Source organism: Nesoenas mayeri, assembly GCF_963082525.1.
Source record: "Nesoenas mayeri genome assembly, chromosome: Z".
Lineage (NCBI taxonomy): Eukaryota > Metazoa > Chordata > Aves > Columbiformes > Columbidae > Nesoenas > Nesoenas mayeri.
Genome location: NC_137542.1, coordinates 3,061,144 through 3,087,337, shown reverse-complemented (window position 1 = coordinate 3,087,337; position 26,194 = coordinate 3,061,144). Strand labels below are relative to the sequence as shown.

The window sequence follows — 26,194 nt, the reverse complement described above, 5'->3', positions numbered from 1 at the left end:
CCTAAGGCTTCTTGGGAGCCTGGGTTAAAATTTACGAATGTAAAACTTTTCAAAGGTCACCAGAGCGCTTGATCCTCCTGTCAACAAGTTGCCTTGCACAAGGGCTGGAGAAAAGCATTTGGTTCGGTTCCTGGGTACAATTCAGAGCAGTCTGGAATAATCCTACAACAGCGTTTTGAAACCCCTTATTAAAACTGTCACCATATTTAGAAAGATCTACGGGCTGCAGAAACAGAACATCTTCTTATAAGGTTGGAAAACACAACAGCACGTCCAAGTCCAAAATGTCCTTGTCTGAACTCGCAAGATCTCTGTTTTGTGTAACCAGTCAACAGGCTTCTGCGTGACATAAATCAAAGCTGCTCCTCACCCCCTGCCCGCTCGGCATGTATTTAGGATGCCTGTATGTGTTACCCGAGGACCCGCACAGGTGATGGAGATGATGGAGGTGATGTAGGTGATGCAGGTGATGCATATGATGGAGGTGATGCAGGCAATGCAGGTGATGGAGGTGATGCAGGCGATGCAGATGATGGAGGGATGCAGATGATGAAGGGGTGCAGATGATGGAGGGGATGCAGATGATGGAGGTGGTGCAGGTGATGGAGGGGATGCAGATGATGGAGGGGATGCAGACGATGGAGGTGGTGCAGGTGATGGAGGTGATGCAGATGATGGAGGGGATGCAGATGATGGAGGGGATGCAAGTGATGGAGGTGATGCAGGTGATGGAGGTGATGCAGATGATGGAGGGGATGCAGATGATGGAGGGGATGCAGATGATGGAGGGGATGCAGGTGATGGAGGGGATGTAGGTGATGGAGGGGATGCAGGTGATGGAGGGGATGCAGATGATAGAGACGGCACAGGTCCACAGGCAATTTACATTCTGTGCCACCAATAAACCCTCAAATAAATTTGGATTTCCTCAAAAAAAAAAAATCCCTTTCATCCATCTTTTTGATCTGAAATGCCTTCCCAGAATGTACATGAAAAGAAACTATAAATTTTCTCCCCAAAAGCATCTTAATTGATAAAACACTAGGACCATCAGGTTCCTGGATGGCTCTCACTGCGTTCAGCAAAGGGCTTTTCCTGTCGCAGCGCACTTACAAACTGCAGATTGCACTGCTGCGCTGAAGATACCAGAGTGTTCATCAAGGGCGAGGCGTCTGGCTTCGCTCTCGGTGGCTGATGCGATGCTCTGGGCAGAGGGGCCAATCACCAGTGCAAAATTTGGGTTTCCTCCCTTTTCCCCGTGCTGTGCTTCCTTTGTAAAAATAGCAACTTCTCTTCTTCCCCTCCAGATCAGCTCACAGCGAGCCAAGGAGAAATAAATGACGTGTTGGGAGCGTTTTGTATTTGTCAACCGGTTGCCAAGAGGGTAAGGTTTAGCACAGCGGAGCTTGCCTTTTGCAGCAGCAAATAAATGGAGGCAACGTGCTGCTCACACTGTTTAAACCCTCAGCGTGATCTCAAACATATTTGTTCCTGTTTCTCCTGGTAGTGCCAGAAGCCTAGTTAGGATTAGGGCATGCAAAATCATGGAAGAGTACCAAATACATGCCAATGAATGCATTATAAAATTACTTTCTAATTGCATATGGTAAGCAAAAAGGATTAGCAGGAGTGCAAAGTGATGTGGCCTTTTCCATATGTTAGCTACAAGAAAATGATGTTTATAAGCCATTTAAAGCTTCATTTGAGGGGCTTTTTTTGGGGTGGAGGGGTAGCTGTGAGGCAGTGGTAGGATGCGTTAACTCAGAGGTAAAGAAGATAGGAGTTTGCTGCATTGTACTCCAACATCAGCCACTCCTGTATAGGTTTTGAACTGTGACAAAATCACCATCAGGATAAGTCAATTTGTGCTAATTGTGTGAAACTTCAGGGTAACGGTGCTGAAATACCTTAAAATAGTTCCTGCATTGCAACTGTTTATTTATTAGGTCACACCAAGAACAAAAAGTAACTTTTATACTAGGAATTTGCAAGTCTTTCATCTAATTGCTACTCCTAGTGTTTTATCAATTAAAAAAGATGCTTTTGGGGAGAAAATTTATAGTTTCTTTTCATGTACATTCTGGGAAGGCATTTCAGGTCAAAAAGATGGATGAAAGGGATTTTTTTTTGAGGAAATCCAGATTTATCTGAGGGTTTATTGGTGGCATAGAACCTAAGAGCAAACACAAGCAGTAATAGAAGCAGGGCATTTTTGAGCACTAGAAAGTTTGAATAAAATACAGGAAGGGGAAGACAGTGAAGGGATTAAGAGAAGATTGTTACTACCTTTGAATCATTAGAGGAAAAAGAGAGGAAAATTGGAAAGGAAAGAACAGTCTTGAGGTTTGAAAATGAATTTAAACTGCATTGTTTTACTTCTGCATAGGCCAGGTATTGTTTTCTTAATTTGTTTTCTTTGTGAGGATAGCTTTATGTGGTACAATTGATGAATCGCTTTATTGCTTTGGAGGTGTGTAACTCTGTCACAATAAATGGTGTTTGATGCACTAAAAAAATAATGGGCAGCAATAAAACTGTCTTTCCTGTTTTACCCTGTAAAAAGATAGGTAAGAGGACTGTTCAGTTTAATTTATGGGAGATAATTAAATAGCCGTAAAACACTGATGCAGGTTCCTGTTTGTTCGTACCACATATTTAATACTGAAATAATTTTTGAAACTAGAGCTGGAGACATTACAATGATCTATTCTCTTAGCAATCCTAACCAGGAGAAATTGGCTGCTTAGAAAGAAATGGACCTGTGTTGTCAGACTTCAACTGATTTAGGGTATGCCCCTAAACGAGGGTGTAAATAATAAAAACATAATTTGTTAACCAGAAGTCATTACCCTGTGAGTACTTGACACCTTTTACAGAGCTACTGAACAAAGGGATTTATTAAATTCTGTTTCTTAACTGATGGGCATCACAGATTTCCTTGGAATGTTGCTATGACCATCTCCAATGAGAGGTTTCATTCTGACACTAGGAAGCCCAATGACAGCAAAGCCTTGCTCCTATCTGGGCAAATGTATTAATTTCCAGATAAAAACAAATAATATCAGGTTTTGCAATAGTTTTTCTCCTCCTTCTATGTTCTCTCCGTGTTTTCAGCTGGAAAAAGAAAAAGGAGAAAGCTTTACTTGGAGAAATTATGATGGGATGGTGTCACGCTCATCAGTTCACTTTAGAAAGAACAGCTATTAAACCAATGAACAGCTACCAGGTCCTGGTTTCCTCATCCCCAAACATTTGGCAGAGAGCTGGCAAGTCAAAGGCACGCTTTAGCCTGGCAAGACTTGAGATTAACAAACAGTACAAGGCTTTGCACTTCAATATTAGATATTGGATGTGGGTTTGTTTGTGGGTTTTTTTGTGTTTTTATTTTAATGGCATACTCCTCCCTCCCTAAAAATAAATCACGGCAAACATTTATTATAGCAAGGTGCCTGGAGCACAGTGAAAACGCAGCATCCTTCTGAACTCTGAATCTTCCCCGTTAACGAGCTGGATGAGCTGAAAGGTACTACTGTTCAACTCGGATTTCACGGGCTCTGCTCTGAAGCCACCGCTCTGTCTAAGCATCCCCTAGGTCAGGGGAAAGGGAAATCCAGCTCTAAAAATAGCATGCTGTAGCTAGGTGGGGGAGTTCCAGGAGTGAATGAGTGCTGGGAGAAGAAATAGGTTGCTCTTCTCCTATTTCCAGGATATGGTCTGGAGGGCAGGTGGAATGTGCCTGACGATGTGCCTTTGCAAGTGGCTTTCACTAAAAAAACGCCACAAAAATCTAGGAGATGAAATCCATGATCAAGCCCTGGTACCTCCTCAGATCTCTGCGGATCTCAGAGAGGGATCTGCTCAAAATCCACAACACGTGGGAATCCCAGAATGTCAGGGGTTGGAAGGGACCTGGAAAGCTCGTCCAGTGCAATCCCCCCATGGAGCAGGAACACTCAGATGAGGTTACACAGGAAGGTGTCCAGGCGGGTTGGAATGTCTGCAGAGAAGGAGACTCCACAACCCCCCTGGGCAGCCTGGGCCAGGCTCTGACACCCTCACCCCCAACAAGTTTCTTCTCAAATTTAAGTGGAACCTCTTGTGTTACAGTTTGCACCCATTGCCCCTTGTCCTGTCACTGGTTGTCACCAGCAGAGCCTGGCTCCATCCTCCTGACACTGCCCCTTTCCATATTGATCCCCAGGAATGAGTCACCCCTCAGTCTCCTCTTCTCCAAACTAAAGAGCCCCAGCTCCCTCAGCCTGAGCTCTACACACCAGGAGTTGTCTGCAACACCAGCCCACTGAAAATCTGCACTGGGCCCTTGTCTCTCCGTAGAGACGCCTATAGTCATGTACCTTGGAGTCACAGGGGTTGGTCCAAATCAGCAGCATTCACCTGGGCAAGGACGTTTTCCTGTGAAAAGTCTGTTTTTGGGTGGGCGTCCATCTTCATGTGCCGCTTCTGGAGACTCTTCAGTTCTGCAGCTGGGCTTTGTGATTCTGGCCACGCCGTGAAAAGCCGAGATGGCTGGAGCTTATGGAGAGTCATTCCTTCATTTCTGTAAAACACAAAAAGGCTTAAATCTAGAAAGAGAAGCTCAAGCTTTTCAAGTTTTCACCCTTCTGTACATTTTTATGGTCAGCTGATGGAAAAGAGCCATAAGTGCCACATGCTGGTGCAGCACAGATTTGTACGTGCACACAGGTAATTCAACATCCAGAAATAAGAAAAAATTTGCACAGAAAATCAGGTATTAAAAAACTTTTGATAATTCCCAATTTAATAGTAACATTCACAGCAAAGCCAAGCTTAAATTAATTGTTAACTAGAGGTGCTGGTCTAAAAATGTGAGATTTCAATAAAGTTTTGCAGAAGATTGCCAAAGTGTGTCCCTTAAATGGCACTGATGCTAATTTAAATTCTACCACCATCACATGGCATTGAATACTTGGTTACCAAGTGCTAGTATTAGGAAAAAAATATATATATATTATCACCCAGCTATGAAGGAACTCCAAGGAGATGAACAAAAGCCAAGTTTGTGTTTCTTAGTGGTTTGAACCAGAACTCAGGCAAAAATGATCTAGTAGAAAAAACCGAAACAAAACAAAAATAGAAAACCCCACAAAAAAATGTCTTCCTGGTTTCTCCATTGTAAAGTGACAAACTCAAAATTAAGCTGAAACTGTTTCGTGGGGGAAGGTCCTACTGTTGGTGTTACATATGGAGTTAGGTCAAATGTTGGGCTGTCCCACCAGCAGCTGCACCATAAAACTGAGAGTACAACGGGAACATGGTGGTCCCAGCACCCCAAATGCCAATGGGGGGGATCAGGGTCACGCTGGCTGCCCAAGGCCCTGGCTGCTCGCCCGCTGAACCGTCTCTGAGGTCAAATGACACGGTGATACCGCGGGATGATGACAATCCCGTCTGTTGGAGGCTCAGCTGCGCCTGGCATGCGGAAGCCGGGAGCCTTGGGGACACCTCGCACAGCTCTGCCGAGCTGGGACACGTCCAGCATCTGGTCACCTTGGACATTCCAAGGGAACCTTCTCGAGCCCCCACACGGATAAATTGCATTTCCATAGTTCCACCTGCGAACCAGACTTCAGAAATCATTCCCCTTCTCCAGTTTGCTCAAAGTCCAACCCAAAAATGCCAACTCAATAGCATGTTGTCCCCTTCCCATTCCCCCGGCTGTATCACATGGAAAGGATCAAGCACCTGGAGTGATGGCCACCACAGCTGCAGTAACACACACGCACTGTGGTTATTTTTTTCATACAGACATCCTTTGGAAATAAAATATTTAAGCCATGTATAAAAAGTTATGACATACTGAAAACATTTAAAAGCTTTTTTTAAAAAAAAAAGTTTATTTTCCACAAGGAAGAGCAATAGGAAAAATTAAATTGTTTTCCACATATTGTTTTCTTGAAACAGAGTCTACAAGGACATATTCAGCACCAAAACTAAAAAAAAAAAAAAAAAAAAAAAATACAAACAGCCATAGAATATAATCTATAAAGCAAACATTTAATATTGCACTTTGTTTCTCTAACGTTTGGATTTTACTTACTTTTCCCTAATTCAGATCAGAATTCTATATCAAATACTGGGCTACAACCATGAACCTCATGTCTTATAACGCTGGGAATTGACCAATACTTGTGGAAGAGTAATGCCTCTGAATAACTAACAATGTAACTCAAAGTCTGTATCTCATAAGGTTATAGAATTTTTCAGCCTAATCACAAAGGCTGTGATACCTTGTCAATTACTATGATATTGGTCAATCCTGCTTCATATGCAATTCCCCATTATATTGTGATAAGTACTTTAATGCTATGTATATCAGCAATTGTTCCCTAGTCTGTTAAAGTAACAAAAAAAAGGAAAAAAAAGTAAAACCACCAAATGCCCTTTTATGCCAACGATCCCATCAGCTTTTAGAATTGTCTGGTTGGAGAGGGTAGAGGGAAGGGACATTCACAAAACTGGCCTAGAAGCATAAGACATCACCCAATTTCCTTCTCATCTGATATTCTTGCCCAAAGCCCAAGCCTATTTAACTGAATCACTTAAAACGCGACTCATTTTATCACCCTGTTGTCATTTTTGAAACATGAATTATCCTTCATGTTCTCATAAAGGGCACTTATGGAAAAGCCTATTTTGTTGCATTTATGAAGCCTTAAAAACATGGCAGAGGTTTTTTTTTTCTTTTTAAGAACAAGCACCAGGCAGAATCACCAGCCGCCTCTATCCCCACTCCCTTCTGAGCTGTTTTATTGCACGAAGAGATAAATATGTGATTAATTGCATCTTGGTTTAAGCAGTCAACACCAGAAGCATATCCCTTTGTCAGCGGTCTGTGTTACACAATTTCTGAAAGGAAAAGTTGACTTCTGTTGTAAATCTCTAGCATGTAAGTGCTGGCATTTGTGTTAGCACATCTAAACCACTCCATTGCGCTCTCCTTCCTTGTGGCACACTCAAGGACAAGTGCTCTATCCATATATAACACATATATAATTTCTTGCATTCTCAATATATGGTGAGATTCACTGTCCTGCTTGTTTCAAAGCTCTTGAGAGTACCACAGAAGACGCAATGATTGAAGCAACTCCAGCTAGTATTGACATATAGCTGGTAACACTGATCTTGCTCAGTTTAGTTATACTTCTAGTCTTACCTATTTTTACAGTATCATAAACCCTGAAGATAATACAAAGTGCACAAACTGAGCTCTTAGCATAGTCCAAGCTTTTCCTGCAGATTGAAGTATACTTTCTACTAGAGACGCATTACATATAGAATTTTTGGTGATTAGGTAACTACATATAAAAATAAATGTGCTTTCCCTTCCCATCCCTAGTACTTGAGATATCCATCTGCCTATGAATGCTGGACAGCATATGACTTTTTCCTTTAAAAAAATTATTTTGAGGGTGAGCTGGTGTCTGCTGGTGCTGCTTTCATTTGTGCCTTTTCATCTTTTTTTAAAGCTTCACAACTTGAACATTTTTTTAATAATGTATAAAGAGAAATGGGAATGAAGGTGGGTTTTGTAACTTTTGTGTATGTCCCTAGTCCAGATCCCCCTCTCAAGAACAAAAAACAAAACACAAACACTACACAAAAAAAAAAGAAGTAACTCAACAGTGCAACATAAAACAAATAGCATTCCAACAGTTTGGCAAGTGATGAGTTCACCTGAGATTAAGTGATTTTTAGGCAGTCTGTAACAAAATGCTGCTTTGCGATAATAGTAGAAAGGCAACAAATTCTTAAAAGAAATCAAGAAGGTATACAATCTTGATGAAGTCTATTTAGTTTCTTTCTATTAACTCACCACCCCCCACCCTATCCCCATATCTGTTGCTTATCTACTACAGTAGGCTGAAAAACATACAGCAAGAAGGATTGGCTTGAAGGCATTTGATGTTTGTAAATAAATCCACAATAGGATCCAAGCTGAAGAGGTGATACATGATCAGCCTACTAGGACAAATCTGAGCATGTGCATATGCAGGTAAAGTCCAGGCTACATTAAATTAAAAAAAAAAAAAGTCAGTGCATTTGTCAAAGTCTGTTGCTGTTGTTTTTTTCTTGTCAAAGCTTTCTTTTGCTCCTTATTGTGCGGACCACAAACAAATAAGGGGTGGGGGGTAACAACAGTCCGGCATAAATGAGAAAAAGCTGTAGTGACACTGAACCGCACAACGTAAGCAATGAGCATGTGCAAATTTCCAAATCATAAGAGGAAGTCATCCCTCTCTTACAATGTGGTTTGAGTGTTTTGACACACGACTGTAGGTTAGTAAGGCTGCTCCTAGTATGTGCCAGTATTTAAGGGGAGGAAAAACAAAAAAAGAGCTCAGGTCTTCAAGCATGTGGAGCAGTCCTACAACATTACTGTAGGCTTCAAAGAATGATCACAGGTTGTTTTCGTGTATTCACCATACAGGCAAGAGCAAAACCACCTCCTCCGAAAGTGTGTCTCCACCATGACGCCTTGACCTTCAACACGGCAAGTACGATTCAAAACCCTAGTCAGCTTGTTATGCATTTTTTTTTCAACGAGATGGGCAAGATGGTCTGTCATCTGTGGGCTGATCTGGGTTTGGATCAATCTATTCAAAAGAGGAGGAAAAAAAAAAAATTAAACAAAAATACAAACAAAAAAAACCCCACAAAAGCATTTTTAGAGTCAATTGCCACAAGTAAATCAGTCCAAACAAAACCTCACCAACATTTACAAGTTTAACACAATCATAATGATACATGGCATTCCCCATCCAAAGGTTATTCAAACAACTGAAAAACCTTTGAATTAAAGATTAGCAACTAAGTATCATGGAAAAGTTTAAACTGCAGTCTGATGGTAACTGAAGCACAGAAAACTGAAAAAGAACTTCAGTAACACAAATCTTTACTATTTACTGTACACTAAAAATACAACTTCATCACTAAAAACATGAAACTTAAAATATTTAATTCATTTGAGAAAATATTTTGCTCCAAAAGCCACAAAATTATCAGTAAAGAGTCATTCTACTTTTAATTTACAAATAATTAGTTTTTAAACAACCCATAAAATATCTTAGAAGTTGATGTGTTCCACACATTTCCTCCCTTCCTTTCTACAAAAGAAAGAAGGGGAACAACCTTCTAACACTGGTCTCCAACTCTGGACAGTGAAACCAGTTTAAGTGTACAATATATAGTTTCGCCAAAATTTTCAATTAATTTTATATAATCTTGTTCTGAGAAAAAAAAAGGCTTATTTTTAAATCTTTAATGAAAAGGAGTTGTATTCCAGGGTTAAACTATAGAAGGGTCCTCAAAAAGCATTCAGCACACAAAACCATGCCGATCTCTACGAACTCAATAGCAGATCAGTGTTTCAACAGGAAAAAAAAAGTGGATTTAATCAGGCAAGATTTAGCCAAAGGACACTACTTTACATTTGTCCTATATCACTGCTTTTTCCTGAAAAAAAGCTTAAGTTATATCCTAGTTATTGAGTGGCTTGCAGAGAACTGAAAATGCAGCCAGAAATGTTGGAGAACTGTGTATTTACAGAAACCTACGTCAGGGAAAATACCTTTGTAACTTTTCTACTTGGAACTTCTGCAGGCACTGCATACACAGAACCAAAACCACATGGAGTAGTTTCAGAAAGAAGCAGAGCTGAAAGGCATTAGCATGTTGTGTATCTATAGATCCAAAATGTTGGTGTTAACCAAAGAAATGTATTATATATTTAATTCAAAGTTTTAGTGAAGTTGCAAAGTGGGCATACAAGTTTGGAAATTTCTACAAAGCATTAGAATTGTGAAGAAAGCTGGAAACTCCTGATGCAATTCCCCTGCAGTCTGCTAAACCACAGTCATCTTTAAGCCCTGGTCACCATTTTAATGATTTCTACTTATTTTAGGAAGGACAAACAACTTCCTACATTTACTCCACAGGACAGAATCCAGAAAAACAGCTAATTAATCATCATATTCTGAGGTACCTACTTCTGAATAGAGGGGTGGAGGCAGAAAACGGAACTCCTGGATGTATGCAAACAATGGTCCTGGAAGCGCTCTCTCGAAGTCATCACAAGCACCCATGGGTGCAAGGCTGGACTGTCTCTGTTCTTCTGTGACCACTTCTGCATAGCTGGGAGGTGCTGCAGGGAAAAGGCACAGGCAGTTTGGACAAGTTGCCAGCATATGTAACAAAAAATATTAAACTTTTATTGTCATAAAATGCACTAGCAGTTAGGTAAATTACTTGGGTGACTCTTTTAACAGCAGCTGAACATGAAAAGGAGGGTAGGCTGTTTTATTTTAAGATTATGTTCAAATCCAAGAGGTGGCCACTGATTCCTGTGGCTTAATTACGTCCCTTAAAATTTAAAGCCTAGTCAGAATAATGAAATTTCTGTACAGGTGGGAATAATAAAACATTGCATTCCTCTGGACTCCAGAAATCTGAGTTTGGGATTTGTACATAAAGAAGGGGTGTTTATCAGATGTGTCAAAATGGAAGGAGACAGTTTCTCCTTTGTCAAGATAAGTTTCCCACTGAAATGAATTACATTCTTTTCTCACAAAGCTTTGGCTAAGGTGGGCAAAGGACAACAAACTATTCTGACAGGTTACAATACGTTGTAACCAAGGATGCAAGTGGAATACTGAAGGCAGAATTAATTCTGCAGAGCTACAATGGTACACTGTGCTTCCACTCCTGCCACCTTCTAAGCAGCTGTATTTCACTGCTCCACCTTCAGAAAGGCAGGGAGGGAACTCTGTTCTTCTACAGAGGACAAACAGGTGGCACAAAAACATCCACAAGGGATTTCCTGTGGGCTTTATGACAAAGGATGTAATTTGGGTCTGTCTGCACAACAGTCATGAATAAACCAGCCAAAAGTCAAAACAGACAAGCAAATTCACTGGGATTTTTATTGTTAAGTTACCTTCTGGTCTTTCAGGCAGTGTCAGACCAAGCCAATTCATGTTCATGCTACACTGGCTGCTGACACTTGATGTTCTGCTACCAAATGGGTGTAGAGGAATGGTACCAATGACCAGTGGTAAGTTAAGGAATAAATCCATGGCGCCTGGAATATCAACGTATACCTAAAAAACAAGAGAGATGTATGATTAAAATATAGGTTCATATGAACACTTCATAATTATAAGACTAAGTTCTCCACCCATGCAATTTTCCCCAATGAACTTAAGCATCTTATTTTAGGGCCAATGTCCCTATAGAGACAAAAAGCTCCTCCAGTCAAAAGCACCTCAGGGTTCTTTACATGAGACCTTACATGGAAGTGTCACCTACTCATAACACATTTGCTTTGCTGGCACACCACAACTCTTTTAAGAACATGTGTGATTTAAACAACTCATTTACAGACCTCCTGTCAGGACAATAACACTAGGCTATGTATTTCTTTTGTAACTAGTTAGCACAGAGTGCTTCATTAGCACTTTGCAAGGCATGACAGAAACTACTCATGTGCAAGAGAAACAGACCATACAACATACCATCAGTGAGTACTCCACACGGATTATACTACAGTCAAGGATTGAAGGGGAAACAGGTGGAATTTTCAACTGTTTGCCATTCCAGGTTTCTGTTTTGCCAGATGACAAGGATTCCCCACGCAGGCTGGCCACAAGCTGCTTGACTTCCTTCATTTTCCCTTTGGCATAAAATGCCTGCGTTTGGTAAATGGCTGCCTTTGGCACCACCACACGGGAAGAGCAGTTCTCAATCTCAGCAAAGATCTGAATTGATTCACCTGAAACAAAACAGAATTTTATGTTCTCATTGTATTTACAAGGCAGCTTAAACAAATTGCCACATTCTGCATATTGTTGTAACGCACTGCATGCTGCTAGCAATGTTCTACCTTCAAAAACATCCACTGATGCTAATAAGAACAGGATCACCACGAGCAAATCTAACAGAGAAATGCACAGGTCTAATAGAAGCAAATGTGCTTCAACAATCTGAAGATTCAGCCAGAATTAGTTAACAAAATTAGTCATAGTTAAGAAAATATCCAGAATATTGCTGAAAGCAGACTGAGGGGGTAAGAATAGTTTAAACATTTCATTTATATAAAAGCAGTTAAGTACAAACTGTTGTTTTAAAAGGGAAGGAAAAACATTTCCTATAATTACTTCTGTTACGTACCTGGGGTGTAGCCCTTCCTTTCAATTTTGGCACTTAAGGATATTGGGCCTGAGGTACAAAACCAACAACAGAGAGTCTTTTCTTTTGTGCCTGCTTGGGGTGACTGCAAGAAAATAACAACATTGTCCATTTAATTAGAGTTTCATCAATCTCTTAATCTACTTTAATCAACACAAAAATCACTTCCACAATGTGCTCATTGTTATCTATTTTGATAAACATAGCTAGTTTTATTTATAGTAAAAAAACTCGAGCAATTTAAATGGCACTATGCAGACATAAGGTTTATTCTAATTACATTACTCAGTAACACCGCTTTATCTGCTACACTTCATACTACAGTCACACGTAAGTTTTTATATATAAATACTGTATAATTTAAGAAAAAGCTTTATAGCTTACATATCCCAACATATTGTTGGCAAAGCTTTTCATTTAGCAGTAAGCTAGAACATCTTTCCAGTACACTGTATTTCAGAAACAATAACCAAGCCAAAGTATTGTAACCTTGACTCCTGCTATTTCCTGTTTCAGAATGATCCCATGTCATCTATATTAAACAGACATTGTTATTTTGCACAGTATCAGGATTTCGGACTTGAACCAAACCCCATTAAAGTCAAATGGTAGTCGTTTGATTTTAATGGAATTTGTGCAAGGCTAATGTCCCATTCCAAGTCAGATTTTTTCATCCATACACACAAGAAACCTATTTCAATGGACTTCTGAGTGTTTTTTTCCCCCCTCCATAGATTAGAATTTGAGGAAGAGGAGACAAAAAAAAAATTAATGCCAGATTGAAATCAAATCCTCATTGAAATCAGTTGTGATAGTGAAATTATTTTAATGAAGTAACATTTCAGAAAATACTGAAATTATTTTAATGAAATAACATTTCAGAAAAAGGTTATGCAGAATTGTGATAATTTCTCCCCATTGGTAGAAAATGATCCACATGGACATTATCAGTTATGCACGCCAGTACATTTTTAACTTTGCATTTTTAAGTTAGCAGTCTCTCCCTACAATATTCTTTCAAGTTTCACTGTTCCTTTTAAAGATTATTAAAAAATCAAATAGGAACAGTTCTCAATTTTCTTTCTTAACGACATCTTACAATTTACTATTATCAATTTACATTGACAAAGCCATTTTACATATATTAAAAGTGAAGCAACTTTAAACACAGAAAAACATAGCTTTCAAAATACCAATAGTTACAGCGTTGCTGAACTGATATAATGCTTACAAGATCAGCTGTAACTGAACTAGCAAATAAATATTAAGTAAAATTAGAGGTGGATATTGTTTCAGTTATTATACTTATTTTTATGCCAGAAACAAAAATTAGTAATTCTGTCAATTCTTACCAGTAATGAAGGAGTGTTGATATCTATATGTTCAAAGACTGTAAATTCCTTCTTTAATTTTACTGGTAGAAACCAAGGCCTATGCAATTCGGCTTTCACCCAATAGCGCACACTGCCATGTCTGCCTTCGAATGAGGTAGCAAGTGGTCTGTGCAGGACACAAAGGTCAAAATTGAGTAAAGTCTTTCTGTCTAATAATGATACAACTGGTCAGGTCAAGTATTAGTATGCAGAACTGCACTTTTTAATGCACTGTAGTATTTAATGCAGCATAACTTATTTGCAAAGTTTCCGTATCTCAGAAAAAAAAAAATCAATATTAAAGATGGGAGAAAAAAATCATCTCCAATTCATCCTACTATGGTTTTGCGTAGATTTTAAGAATCAAATAAAGAATTGTACTAGAAAATGCCAGGAGAGTACAAAGTTCCTTTAAACTTCCGAGGCCACTTTCACGCCTAGAATAAAGCATGGCCTTTTAAGGCCAAATTAAGACTACCAACTTAAAATTAGCATTAGTCTCAACCAACAATGGTTTCGGATATTGTATTTTGTAAACCATTGTCTATTTTTCACTTGGCTGGTATCTCAGTATCAGGTTAATTTTAGCTGTAACTCAGGCCTTTTATAGCTTGTTTTGCCTTAAGCAGAGTAAATATTTTAATTTAGAGTTCTGAAGAGAGACTATTTTGAGTACCTTCTAATTTTCCTCTACCCTGACAAGACCAGCTTAAACCATTTAAATTGTAAAGGGATGTACCTATGTAAGTATATATATCCCTATGTACATATCATCCAAGACTATTCTGTTCTGAACTCTGACAGACAAAATAATTTTCAGCAGCTGGAGGAAAAACAAGGTGGAAAGGATCTCCAGACCCTTCAGCATCATCTTTTTTTTTTCCTGTAACATCATAAAATGGAAGACAAAAGATCTTTATATCCCAGTTATCTCCAAATAACAGCAGTTTTGCATAACTTATTTTCCCTTATTTTTATGCAGGTAATATTTTCTGTTATACCATGTTTTGGATATACCATACTATATAAATTAAAATTATTTGCGAAGTTCCCTCATCTTACATAAGGAATAATATTAGCCACACTAGTACTTCACTAGACTATTTATTCAGTTACAGGTTTGACTTCGGTTATTTTCACACCTGAAATGTCTACTGCCCTAATAATCCAAATGAAATAGTTCTCTAATCAGTCTTCAGTGTTTCAACCTGTCCCTTATTCCTTAGAGCAAAGCCCAATAAGGACAGTGTGTGTCTTCCTTCTTCCTGCTGTTGCTCTGTAGTTAAAGCAAATATTGGACACAGATCATATGGACACAAAATTACAAATATGCAGGGAGTGTCAAAGGCAGGCTTTTAATACTAGCCTTTTTTATTTTTTTTCAGTAATATCAACAGCTGGTTTCACAGTTACTCCTTAGGTCACTACAAAATAACCTGTGTTTTGACCAATTCTTGTGCTATTTTGCTGGCTATCTGCTTCAGTACAACCTAAGTGTTTCATGTTCATGTATAAAGTTTAGGGTTTTCTTCATATTTAAATGCCCCTTCCAACTCAAAGGGAAGATCACTTACTAGCCTTATTTCTTTCTATGGTTGAGATTTTTCACAGAAGGCTAAATTGTCTTTAAAAATCTCCATGTATACAGGTCTTCTCCACTGTTCTAGTAAGATCTACTGTGACGTCCTGTGCTGTTCACTTTGAAACCAATCCGTAAAACTGTTTATCATCTGCAGGTTCTGCTAAAACCAGCACCTCTAATAAACAGATGGTTTATTAGCTTTAGTATGAGATACTGAGCTATTTCACATAACACAGCCCATTTTGTCAACCTTAACGGCTCCGCTGCTTGCCTTTTATAGCAAAACACTCCTTTTCCATCTATGTCAAGATTCCCTCTGTTCCTGTGTATTTAACTTTCTTGCAGTATTTTTAGCTAATTTCCACATTGATAACTCCTCTGTGTATAAATCTTCCATTCACAATGTGCAGATCACACGTTTCAGAGTTGGAAGGGCAGGAGAACAACCTTAACACTTCTGCTCTCACTCTTGCTTCACCTTTGCTGAGACAAATGGGATGAATTACAGGAATTTTTCTTGCTTCATTCACTCATCTTTCCACTTACTGCCATTCAGGCTTTCGCATAAAAACCAGCCTGGGTACACCCTACCTAGAAGAGAAAAACCTCCCATTTTGCTCAAATATAGTTAAAGTTGCCATATCTGTTCCAGACTGAGCCCAAACAATTCAGCTGTGATCTTATCTCTCATTCTGCTGGTCTGCTTGACTCCAGTAAGCTGCTGCATGGGTTAGAAGGTATCTCAGCCACTCTGCAGGACTCCAGTGACGGTTCAAATTCTGCCCGCACCCCCAACTCACCCCACTTCTTGGGAAGGGGTAAAATATTGCAAGACCTACTAAATCAGAAAGACTAGGTCAAAGGAAAAGTGAGCAACTGGGCAGCAAAAAGCTCCCGTTTTGTGGAAATACAAAACAAAAAAATCAGTTTGAAAGCAACCTCTTCAGTTTAATGAGATTATACTCTCCACCGCATGTCAGAGCACAATTCCTACTACCATTGAAAAGGTTTCCCCTCCACCCACAGCAGGAGTTTTGCTCAGGAGGGTGGGCAGCAAGGCCCAAGGACTGCGTGTGGGCACTTACGTCTGTGGAAGCTCGAAGCTGAATGCATATTCATGCCTTCCTGAATGGATGGTGTGAAGGCCTTCTTCTGAATTGTCATCATCTAGGAAGGAAAAATAAAACAAAAAAACCCCATGCTACTCCACCTGAGCACATTTTTATATGTTGTACGGGTTTCTCTTCCAGAACCAGAGGGATATACACACTTGTTACAGCACTTAAGAACATGGTGTCCCAGAAACAAGGGTCTCTGGTCTCTTCGCACTAACTGCTCAATGCAGAGACAAACCTCACCTACCAAAGGGTAAGGAAGATTGCAGATTCACCTGACAGAGCAGCAGAGGTTAACTTGCTTTAATTGATAATCCCACCTCTGAACACTACCACAGTTCTAACCACTGCCATTTCAAGGCCTGCCAGCAAGGTCTGTAATGGAAATCATGCTTTTCACTTTGAATCAAGAGTTGAAATGAAATAGAGATCGCTCTTTAACAGCATTAAGTGATCTGCACCAAGTCTGCTGCGTAAGATTAAATTTAGTAATTTGGCTTCCTTTTATCTCCTGCCTGGCAACAGTGTCCAGAAATTAATCACAAAAAAAAATAGAATGGGAAGAACAAAAAAAAGGGTGTACAAGCACCACCTGGAAAGTACCAGACAAATTCAGGAGCACGGAATATGGTGAACTGCCCAATTAGCGTTGTCTAGAGCTAAACTTTTTTATTTTTTGGTACATTAACTTGATCTTGCTTGGACGGCAACATCCAGATATTTGCTGGTTCCACTGAGAAACCTGACCTTTGTTTATGGTCCGATTTCTTGTGTTGCTTTAAATGCTGTAACAAATTTGTGGTTTACTCCAGCATAATTACCATAAAACCAGAAAAGCGCTGACTCCATAAAAATAGAAAATTAAGAGGAAATAAATAACCGAGCATCTCACGCATAAAAAGGGCTGGAGTAATAAACGGGGATATAGGGAGACAATGCGAAAGGTAACTGCTTATATTTAATTGGTTGAAGCATTAATGCGGGCACACAGGAGGATGTAAGTACACATTGTCCTAAGGAAATGCCGAAATTTTAAAAAAAAAATAAATAAATAAATTAAACAAACAAAAAGGAAGAGCCCCCAACAGCAAGCTGTGGACACAAATGCTCCTTCATCAGCGCGCAGCACCACGAAATGAATGTCAGGGAAAATGCGCCGAAAAAGGGCCAGAGGGTGTTTCTTTTTTTTTAATTAATTTTTATTTTAATGGCGGGGGCGGTGGGGGGAGCGCTGCGTTTCGGCTCCCAGCACGGCGATCCGCTCCTCACAGACAAGTTCCCCGTCCCTCCTCCCTCCCTTCCTCCCCCTTTCTGCCAGCTCAGCAAGTCCCGCCGAGCGGGGCGGCCGAGCTGTGGTAAACAAGTGCTGAGCTGTCAATCAGGGGCCAGGCTGGAGCAGGAACCGACCGGCCTAAACCGGCGCCAGCGGATCCCCAGCCAGCCGGCTCATATACATACGGTATACGTTACACCCGCCGCATTCGCTCAGCAGCTCCGCCGCCTGAGGAGGGAGGGAGCGAGGGGAGGCGGGGCGCCGCTCGCCTTCCGCTCTCCGAAACCCCCTCGCAATGGGGTGGATGGTACCCGGGAGGGCGATGCGGACGTGACGGGCCCTCAGTGAGGGGGTTCCCGCCGCTCCTCAGGGGAGCGACCCCTTCCCCGCCTCGGGGGTCCGGGGAACCTGCTCCCTCAGCCCTCCGCCAATCAGCGGCTGGCATCGCCTTAGCAACAGGGCAACAAACCCCCAGCCAGCCAATCAGGGGGGAGGTGGGGGCGTGGCCTTGGGCCGCCAGCTCGGGGGGTGAAGGAGCCCCCGGGGCGGTCATTGAAACTCGGCCGCGGTTCGAGGGGCAGCGCCCCTTCCTTTGCCCCCCACATCTACCTCTCCACTGACACGCGTGGCCGTGTCCTCCCCGCCACGGGGGGGGTCGGCTGTGTCTGCACGTTGTCATCCGAGCTGTGTGAAGTTTCGCCGGGGCGAGAAATTTCTGAGGCGGCAGCGGCCTAAAGGTGGGGGGGGTGTTGAGCTATAGGTCACCTCAGGTATTAATTAAATACAAATAAAATAAAGAAAGTAGCAAAACAGAGCTCCGCTGCGTTAATTTTAGAAATGCTTGGTAATGGGTTCGGTGCCGCTTGCAGCCAGAGTTAAAAACAATTATTCTTTTTACAAAGGAATATCTCTTCAGCGTATTTAAAAATTAAAAAAGCAAGCAGTAAATAAAAAAAATAAAAAAAATAAATTACATAACCGGTTTTTAACACTTTATATTTTTTCCTGTGCTAGGGGAATTAAGTCATCGCCACCACCTGACGCGTGCGGCCAATCTGCGCGAGGCAGGAGCCCCCCCCACCCCCCCCCCCGCCCCGACCGGTCCCAAACAGGATTGAACCGCTTCGAACAAAGGCTGCAAACTTCGGAAAAAAACAACCCCCCGGCCCTGCCGCTCGCACCCCGCCGCACAGGGGGGGTCGCCAGGCTGGGGGGGGGTACACCCTGCAGTATGGGACCCCCTCCCAAAATGTGGGGTGCGGGGCAGGAGGTTTTGCCTCCCCAGTTTTAGAAGGGATGCTCCCATTACCCTCCCCCCCCACTCCCCGCCTTGCACCCCATGGCGGATTTTTAGACGGATTTTTACATCGGGGTGTCCCCCTCTCTCTCCCCCACCCCGAAGGGAGAGGGAAATAGAAATGATTTACTGGGAAGAGGTTAAATTAAAAAGAATATTAATTAAAAAAAATATTACACGTGGGGTGGTGATAGCATATGTCAAACTAAGCCACGGGGGATCTTTTATCTGGCAATAAAGAGCCACCCTTAAAAGAATATATATATAAATATATATATAAAATAATCATCACATTTTCGGGCCAAAAAGTAGAACACCCATGTGTCAAAAAGTCTGGTTTTAATGCTTTCATTGTATTTACAGGATTTGATAGGATGCTGCCAGTAAAGTCATCCACCGCCTATCTGGCTTGGATTTTTTTTCTCACGGAGGCAAAAAGCCTGCTAATTTTTTTTTTTTTAAACAAAAAAAACGAAAAAAACCCACCACATTTTATAAAATAAGATATTAATCAATGGCTGTGTTGAAGGGCAGGTAGTTCAACTCCTGCCCGGAGCACTTTGCAGATGCATCTTCTGCAGCTTTCACATCAGGGTCCATCACCCCGGTGCAAAACCCGTGTAAAAAAAAAAGGGGGGGGGGGGGGTGATAAAGGGAGATGCTTTTGCTTAAAATAATGTAAAATTGCATGATGAAAAATAAGGTTTACCTCTCTCGTGGCCGATCAGGACGTCCTTATGGTTGAAATACTCCACTTCTTCCGTGTAGTTCTGTGTGTAGGCAGTGTTGGATCCAGCATTTCTCGACTCAGTCCAGCGCACTTTGGCGTGTCCCCTCGCGTGGATTTTGAGCGATTTCACTCTGATTTCCCCGGTCACTTCTAAACTGACCCTTCCTGAGACCGTGTCCCCGCTGGAGTAGACGGGGACATTGCTGTCATTCAGACAGTCAAAGCTTATTGTCAAACTCTTCACCTTCCCCAGCACCATTTTTTAATAGCAAAGCGTAGAAAAATATATTGTAAGGGAAAAAAAAAAAAGAAAAACAAAACAAAACAAACAAAATCCCCTTAAGGAAAGGGCGACGGTGGCAGCGCTGCGCCTACAGCCGGCTCATGGGGACGGCGGGGAAGCCCCGGCCGAAGCCCCGGCGCGGAGGCCGCTGCTCCGCCGCTACGCTCTCCCCACAAAGGCGCTGCCGGCCCGGCCGCCGCCGCCCCTTATAACCCGAGTGACAAACAAGCGGCACCGCGCATGCGCCTCCCCTCCCGCCGCCACGCCCACAGCCACGCCCACAACCCCGCCCCGCACTCGGGGCTGCGCTTTGGGGACGCGTTTTTGGGGTGTCGCGACGCTGTTAGGGAGACCCCTTACCACACACCGCCCCGCACACTCCCTGTTGTGGGTGTTCTTTTCCGCTGATTTTTTTTTCTTTCCCTAGTTTCCTGGTGCCATTTTCTCGGGTAGACTTGGTTATTTATTAGAAGGAGGTGGTCAGTAGGTCAGAGAGGTTCTCCTGCCCCTCTGCTCTGCCCTGGGGAGACCACATCTGGAATCTTGTGTCCAGCTGTGGCCCCTCAGTTCCAGCAGGACAGGGAACTGCTGGAGAGAGTCCAGCGCAGCCACCAAGATGCTGCAGAGAGTGGAGCATCTCCCGTGTGAGGAAAGGCTGAGGGAGCTGGGGCTCTGGAGCTGGACAAGAGGACACTGAGGGGTGACCTTATTGATGTTTATAAATATATAAAGGGGGAGTGTCAGGAGGATGGAGCCAGGCTCTTCTTGATGACAACCAGTCATAGGGGCAAGGGGCAATGGGTGCAAACTGGAACACAGGAGATTCCACTTACATTTGAGAAGAGACTTGTTCCTGGTGAGGGTGTCAGAGCCTGGCCCAGGCTGCCCAGGGGGGTTGTGGAGTCTCCTTCTCTGCAGACATTCCAACCCGCCTGGACACCTTCCTGTGTAACCTCACCTGGGTGTTCCTGCTCCATGGGGGGATTGCACTGGATGAGCTTCCCAGGTCCCTTCCAGTCCCTGACATTGTGTGATTCTGTGATTTAACGCTGGCTTTGTTAATCCTCGCTGGCCCCCCACAAGGTTTTCAATGGGATGCGTGATGTTTGATGGGTGAGCTTCCACACTTGGGAGGTTTGCACTGGAGCGCGCCGCTAAAAAGTTCAGGCTTAATGTTTTCAAAGCATATTGCTGTATTTACAAGTAAAAAGTCATTCGTGCTTTCCTTGGCCTGACACCTAGTGGAGGTTCTCATGCTTTTTTATGACCGGAGATGTGCTCTGTGTCCTGAGAGCGTGTTAGGACTTTTTATGCTTTTGCACCATCTTGTGGTAAACCTTCAAACTTTCTTAGGGCGGGGAAACAGAATCATTTAGGTAGGAAAAGACCATTAAAATCAACAAGTGCAACTGTAAAAACATGACTTGCAAAGGAAGAAAAAGTGTTTATTCCTCCCCTGCTAATGCTTTTCTTGTTGGTCTTGTGTCTTTATCTGCAGATGGTCTAATGCATATGTTTATTTGTACATTTTTCCTCTTTTCTGCCATGTAGAAGATAATCATGTCCTCCACGAGTCACAGGAACCACAACTCCGTGCTCTGCAGCTGCTGTAGGACGTGTCAAAGGGGGCAGCCAGACGGGGTGCAGCTTCCATCCGCAGAGCTTGGGCACAGCTCCAGCCTTCTGCTTTTGGGTTCATTCTCACCTTTTCCAGAGTAAATCTGCAGGGATCACAGAATCCCAGAATGTGAGGGGTTGGAAGGGCCCTGGAAAGCTCATCCAGTGCAATCCCCCCATGGAGCAGGAACACCCAGATGAGGTTACACAGGAAGGTGTCCAGACGGGTTGGAATGTCTGCACAGAAGGAGACTCCACGACCCCCCTGGGCAGCCTGGGCCAGGCTCTGACACCCTCACCAGGAACAAGTTTCTTCTCAGCTTTAAGTGGAACCTCCTGTGTTCCAGTTTGCACCCACTGCCCCTTGTCCTGTCACTGGTTGTCACCAGAAGAGCCTGGCTCCATCCTCCTGACACTGCCCCTTTCCATATTGATCCCCAGGAATGAGTCCCCCCTCAGTGTCCTCTTGTCCAGCTCCAGAGCCCCAGCTCCCTCAGCCTTTCCTCACACGGGAGATGCTCCACTCCCTTCAGCATCTTGGTGGCTGCGCTGGACTCTCTCCAGCAGTAATTAAGATTATGAAGTGATCGAGATTATGAAGAGCACAGCAGTTAAAGTTTTCTGGGAAACTGAAGGCCCAAATTCCTTCATAACTGGGTTATGGTGCATGCTCATTTTTATTCTGATACGTGTGACATCTATTGTATACTGATTGCATATGCCCATTTCAGGCTCACTGGCAAAGCATAACATACATTGCTAAGCTGCTGTAAATCTTACCCTATATATTATCTGCGGACATTGTTGCTCTAACTTGCCACCTTTCTTGCTAGGATTGCTGTCTTTTGTCGGTCCATTTTGACACCCAACTCGAGAATACCACGGGTTATGGGACCAGCTCCAAGAATTTCATGTAAGGAACCTGTCTGGAAGGTCACACCATTGGTGAGCTTTTGGGTGATCTCCTAGGCCTTCAGGTTTTGCCATTTTGCAGACAGTTATGAGTCCTGACCATGTGTCATGCTGAGCAGCAGGCAGCTCCTTCCTGTTTCTGGATTATTGCCCAGAGGAAAATGCACTGGATGGTCACCCTGCCTCTTGAGGCATGTGGTGAAAACCACCAATAAACCTAATTTTCACTGCAGTAGTGAGACAACTGCAATATGGATCAATTATTGAGGGCTACAGGCATGATCGAGCCTTCTTGAATATTTTTCCAAACATATAGAACCAATTCCATTGAATTTAGCAGGACATTTGGATGCCCATGCGATGCAAAATCTCACAATCTTTGAAGCTCTCTAATTTCCTTATATTGCTATGCTGTTATTGTGAGTTAATGAAAAAATATCCTGAGTGATCAGATGTGCAGATTTACATGAAAGCTGACCCAGTTTCCTAGACTAATTCTAAATTTCTGTTAAAGCTTGGTGAAATAAAAAAATATAAATCAATTTCATATTCACTCTGTGCTATGTATATATATATATATATATACACCCAAAGCATTTGAGCTGAGATTTGTTTCTGTTTGAAATAATAACCCTTCTTCTCCCAGTGCCCCAAGCAGGAAACTTTCCTGTGTTTTGGTTTTTTTTTTTTTTTTAAATATATAAATATATATATATTTTTAAAATTCATCTGTATTATCTCTTCCCTAAAACATGAGTCTCCTTCCTGCAGCTTTTCACCTCTGTGTCTTTTAAGTAAGGAGGATGGATTCGGAACTGCATTTCCTGTATTGCATCCTGTTGGTTACTGTGGGCACAACTATAAACTCCCAAATCTCAAGATTTTGTTGTGAATCTGGCAGTATTTAGTATGTTTTAAAGTCTCAGATTCAGGTGAGGTAAGAAGCTCATCTCTATCAGACACTTTTAGACCTGATGAGTTCAGAAAAGAGCCTTCAGTTCACCAGAACATCCCAGAAATCATCACACAAATGAAACAATCCAGATCTTGGCCTCTTGCATGTAATTTAAATCTGGAGCACGGAGCAGGCCGACACGATTTGCTTAAGCGTGTGTTATGAATAATAAACTTTAGGTTGATTGTTTTGTGGAATGGTGTTGCATTCGCGTGTATTCATGTATTTCCCACATCCTGTCAAAAGTCACACACACATCCAGCCTCTGCAGCTTTTTTCTTTTTAATATTTCTGGTACCGTGCTATTCATTTTATCTTTGTGCTCATGATTTATACGTTTTGAGCCATCTTGTGGCAAACGTGGTGAACTGCCTTTTACCAGCCTTTTGCCCGTGAATTCCTGTAAACCTGCTGTTCATTCCTGAAGACTTTCTGTCAAAATAAAATATCTTAAAAATATAATTCTGCTTTTATTTAAATGGAGAACATGCTATGAAGTGTGACTAAAAGAGGTACTTAGCAGTTCTCATAAGATTTTTAGTTAACTGTAAATACTAGTTAATTTTCAGGAGTTAAGTTTTTATTTTTTGTCAAATGAATTACCCTTCAGTTATTAAGAGTTACATAGATTCTGAAACAGGATTTTAAAAACTGCCTGCAAAGATGACCAGGTCTTATCATCTTAGGTTAATGATAAGCAGCGAAGTCTTAGTTTGAACATACTTAGAGTGGTCATTATTTGTCAGGAGCCTCCAATAACCTTTGTCAGGCCTTGTACACAATTGACCATGAAGGTGATGCTTAGTAGCTCCAATGAAGATGGCAATATTCCGGATATTCCATCCTCTGTAAAGAGATAAAGGTTAGACCTCACTTAAAGAACCATGTTGTGAAACTAGCAAGCTCTCTCTTATACGTTTTGGTTTTGGTTTTGTTTTTTTTTGGTGGAAAGAGGGGAAAGAGGAGAGAAAGCTTGTTAGAAGATTATGGAAAATCAGGGAAAGAAAATAAAGAAATCCTGACCTGCTGGGTAATACAGATTGTATTGCCTGAGAATCTTCGCTGGAAACTGTTGAGAATTATTGGTAATTAATCTGAGTACATAACATTGATTAATCTGAACTTAGCTATTCCAGTACCAATGACTGTGTGGTGTCTGTGCATGCTGCCCTGTTTCTGAGAGGCTGTCACAGGACACTAATCGACTGAATAAAGTCAGGTAATGCTTTCAAACAGGATTTATTAACATATTCAATTATAGTGCCATTAATATTAACTAACTGCAGGTTCAAGATGGCAAGTGGGATATGTTACTACACAGCTGACTTAGCTACGTTTTGAAGGCTAACCCCAAATGAGCAATCATTCACCCAGCAGGATGAGAGTTCCCAACCTCGAGGTGGTGTTCCCAACCTCAAACCTTGGGTGGTGTTCCGACCAAAGGGAAGAGTCCCCAACTGCAGACTCCAGGCTCCAAGAGGGTTTAGGCAACCTAGAGAGATTAATCCTTTATGTGGTAGGCTGTTGTGCAGGCTGAGATCCAGCAGATGGATGTGGATGTAGAAATAGCCAGATTTTAGGTCACCCAGCTCCAAATAAGTATTCTGAAACTTCTTTTTGATATTTCACCCAACCTGGCGGGAGGGTTTGTTGTTTCTTATTTTTAAGTTTGTTGGATGCCTACGTTTGCACTTTTCTATATGCCTAGGACTTTCCCAGCCTTGACATGACCTTTGCATTCATGCTGAAGATCACTCAAAATCCAGAGATAAGGAGTGATTCTGCTTTGTTTCCGCTGATGTCTTTATCTAATCTCATGTCTTATCATACACTTGAAAAATCTACAAGGATGGGCGTGATGCACAGTGATCTTGAGAACAGTCATTATATTTTAAAAAAGCAAAGCCAGGAAAGCTTTAAATGCTCTCTTGGCTCACTGATCAAGAAAATAACTTTAACAGGAATATCCAGATTCTTCTCCCATGTCCTTAGAGACCATCCTCACATATTATCTGGGGTGGAGGACATTGTTTGCCCCACTTTTTGAAGCTGTTTCAGTGTGGAGCAAAGTATGGTCTAGAGAGCGTGTTTTCTAGTGGTTCAGGTGTTCATATTGAAGGGAGAATCCTGGGTTAAAACACCAAACAGTACTCCAGGATGATTTTTATATTTCATGCAGTGAATGAATGGAAAATGCAAAATGTACTTAGAAAGTGTTGGGGTAGTGGGGTGTGATTTAGGGTCCTGCTTGTCGCAGAATGACGTTTAGATCACTCAAAGAAAAGCGTGACTAAACAATAACAGTACTTGAGTCTGGGGTCTTCATGTTTCTCATTGTATCTTTTTCACTGATCTCAGGTGGGCCTTTGTTCTGTTTAACTGTAGATATTGTTTATAGTCCATAGCACTGAAGGTGGTGGTTTGTCTGAGTTAATCCTTCTCTTCCCAGCAAACCGCAGAACAGGCCTAATCTCACAAATGTCTGTAATGTCTTCACGGTAGCCTTGAATTCATCCTTTTCCCCCTGGTCTGTTCTGTTCTTCCCAGCAAAGTGCAAACCAGACCTTATCTCATGCATATTCAGTGGCCACTTTTTGTAAGCATAAGCAGAACTTTACAGCAAATTCAGATAACTAAGTAAAATGAAGCATAGAGCATATTAAAAATCACACAACTTTATAATCCTAGGCGATTAGTTGTATGTTGTATGCATTTACTTAAGCTAAATGACTGATGTGAAACTTAAATTTGGCTCGTCCACTGGTCTGTGATCAGTAAAATCCATCACCACACAGCCAGTTATTCAGCAGAGAGAGCTCAAAGTAGGCTGAC

The 26,194-nt window shown here is 41.8% G+C and overlaps 1 protein-coding gene across 2 annotated transcripts; it reads right to left on the bottom strand.

Annotated features, from left to right (window-relative positions):
• Window positions 1–4,436: 4,436 nt before the first annotated feature.
• Window positions 4,437–20,321, bottom strand: ARRDC3 (arrestin domain containing 3). 2 transcript variants are annotated; one of them, XR_013923521.1, is made up of 9 exons: window positions 19,575–20,321; window positions 16,266–16,347; window positions 13,578–13,725; window positions 12,208–12,310; window positions 11,553–11,809; window positions 10,976–11,138; window positions 10,029–10,183; window positions 8,487–8,636; window positions 4,437–4,558 (listed from the first exon to the last, which is right to left on the bottom strand). XR_013923521.1 is itself a non-coding variant. In XM_080362310.1 (8 exons), exons 1-8 carry the CDS (start codon window positions 19,852–19,854, stop codon window positions 8,580–8,582), a joined length of 1,245 nt encoding a protein of 414 aa, XP_080218436.1. In that variant the 5' UTR covers window positions 19,855–20,321; the 3' UTR covers window positions 5,682–8,579. The 2 variants fall into 2 exon arrangements, 1 of the variants encoding a protein (XP_080218436.1); XM_080362310.1 differs by lacking the exon at window positions 4,437–4,558 and having other exon boundaries at window positions 5,682–8,636.
• Between the last annotated feature and the right edge of the window lie 5,873 nt (window positions 20,322–26,194).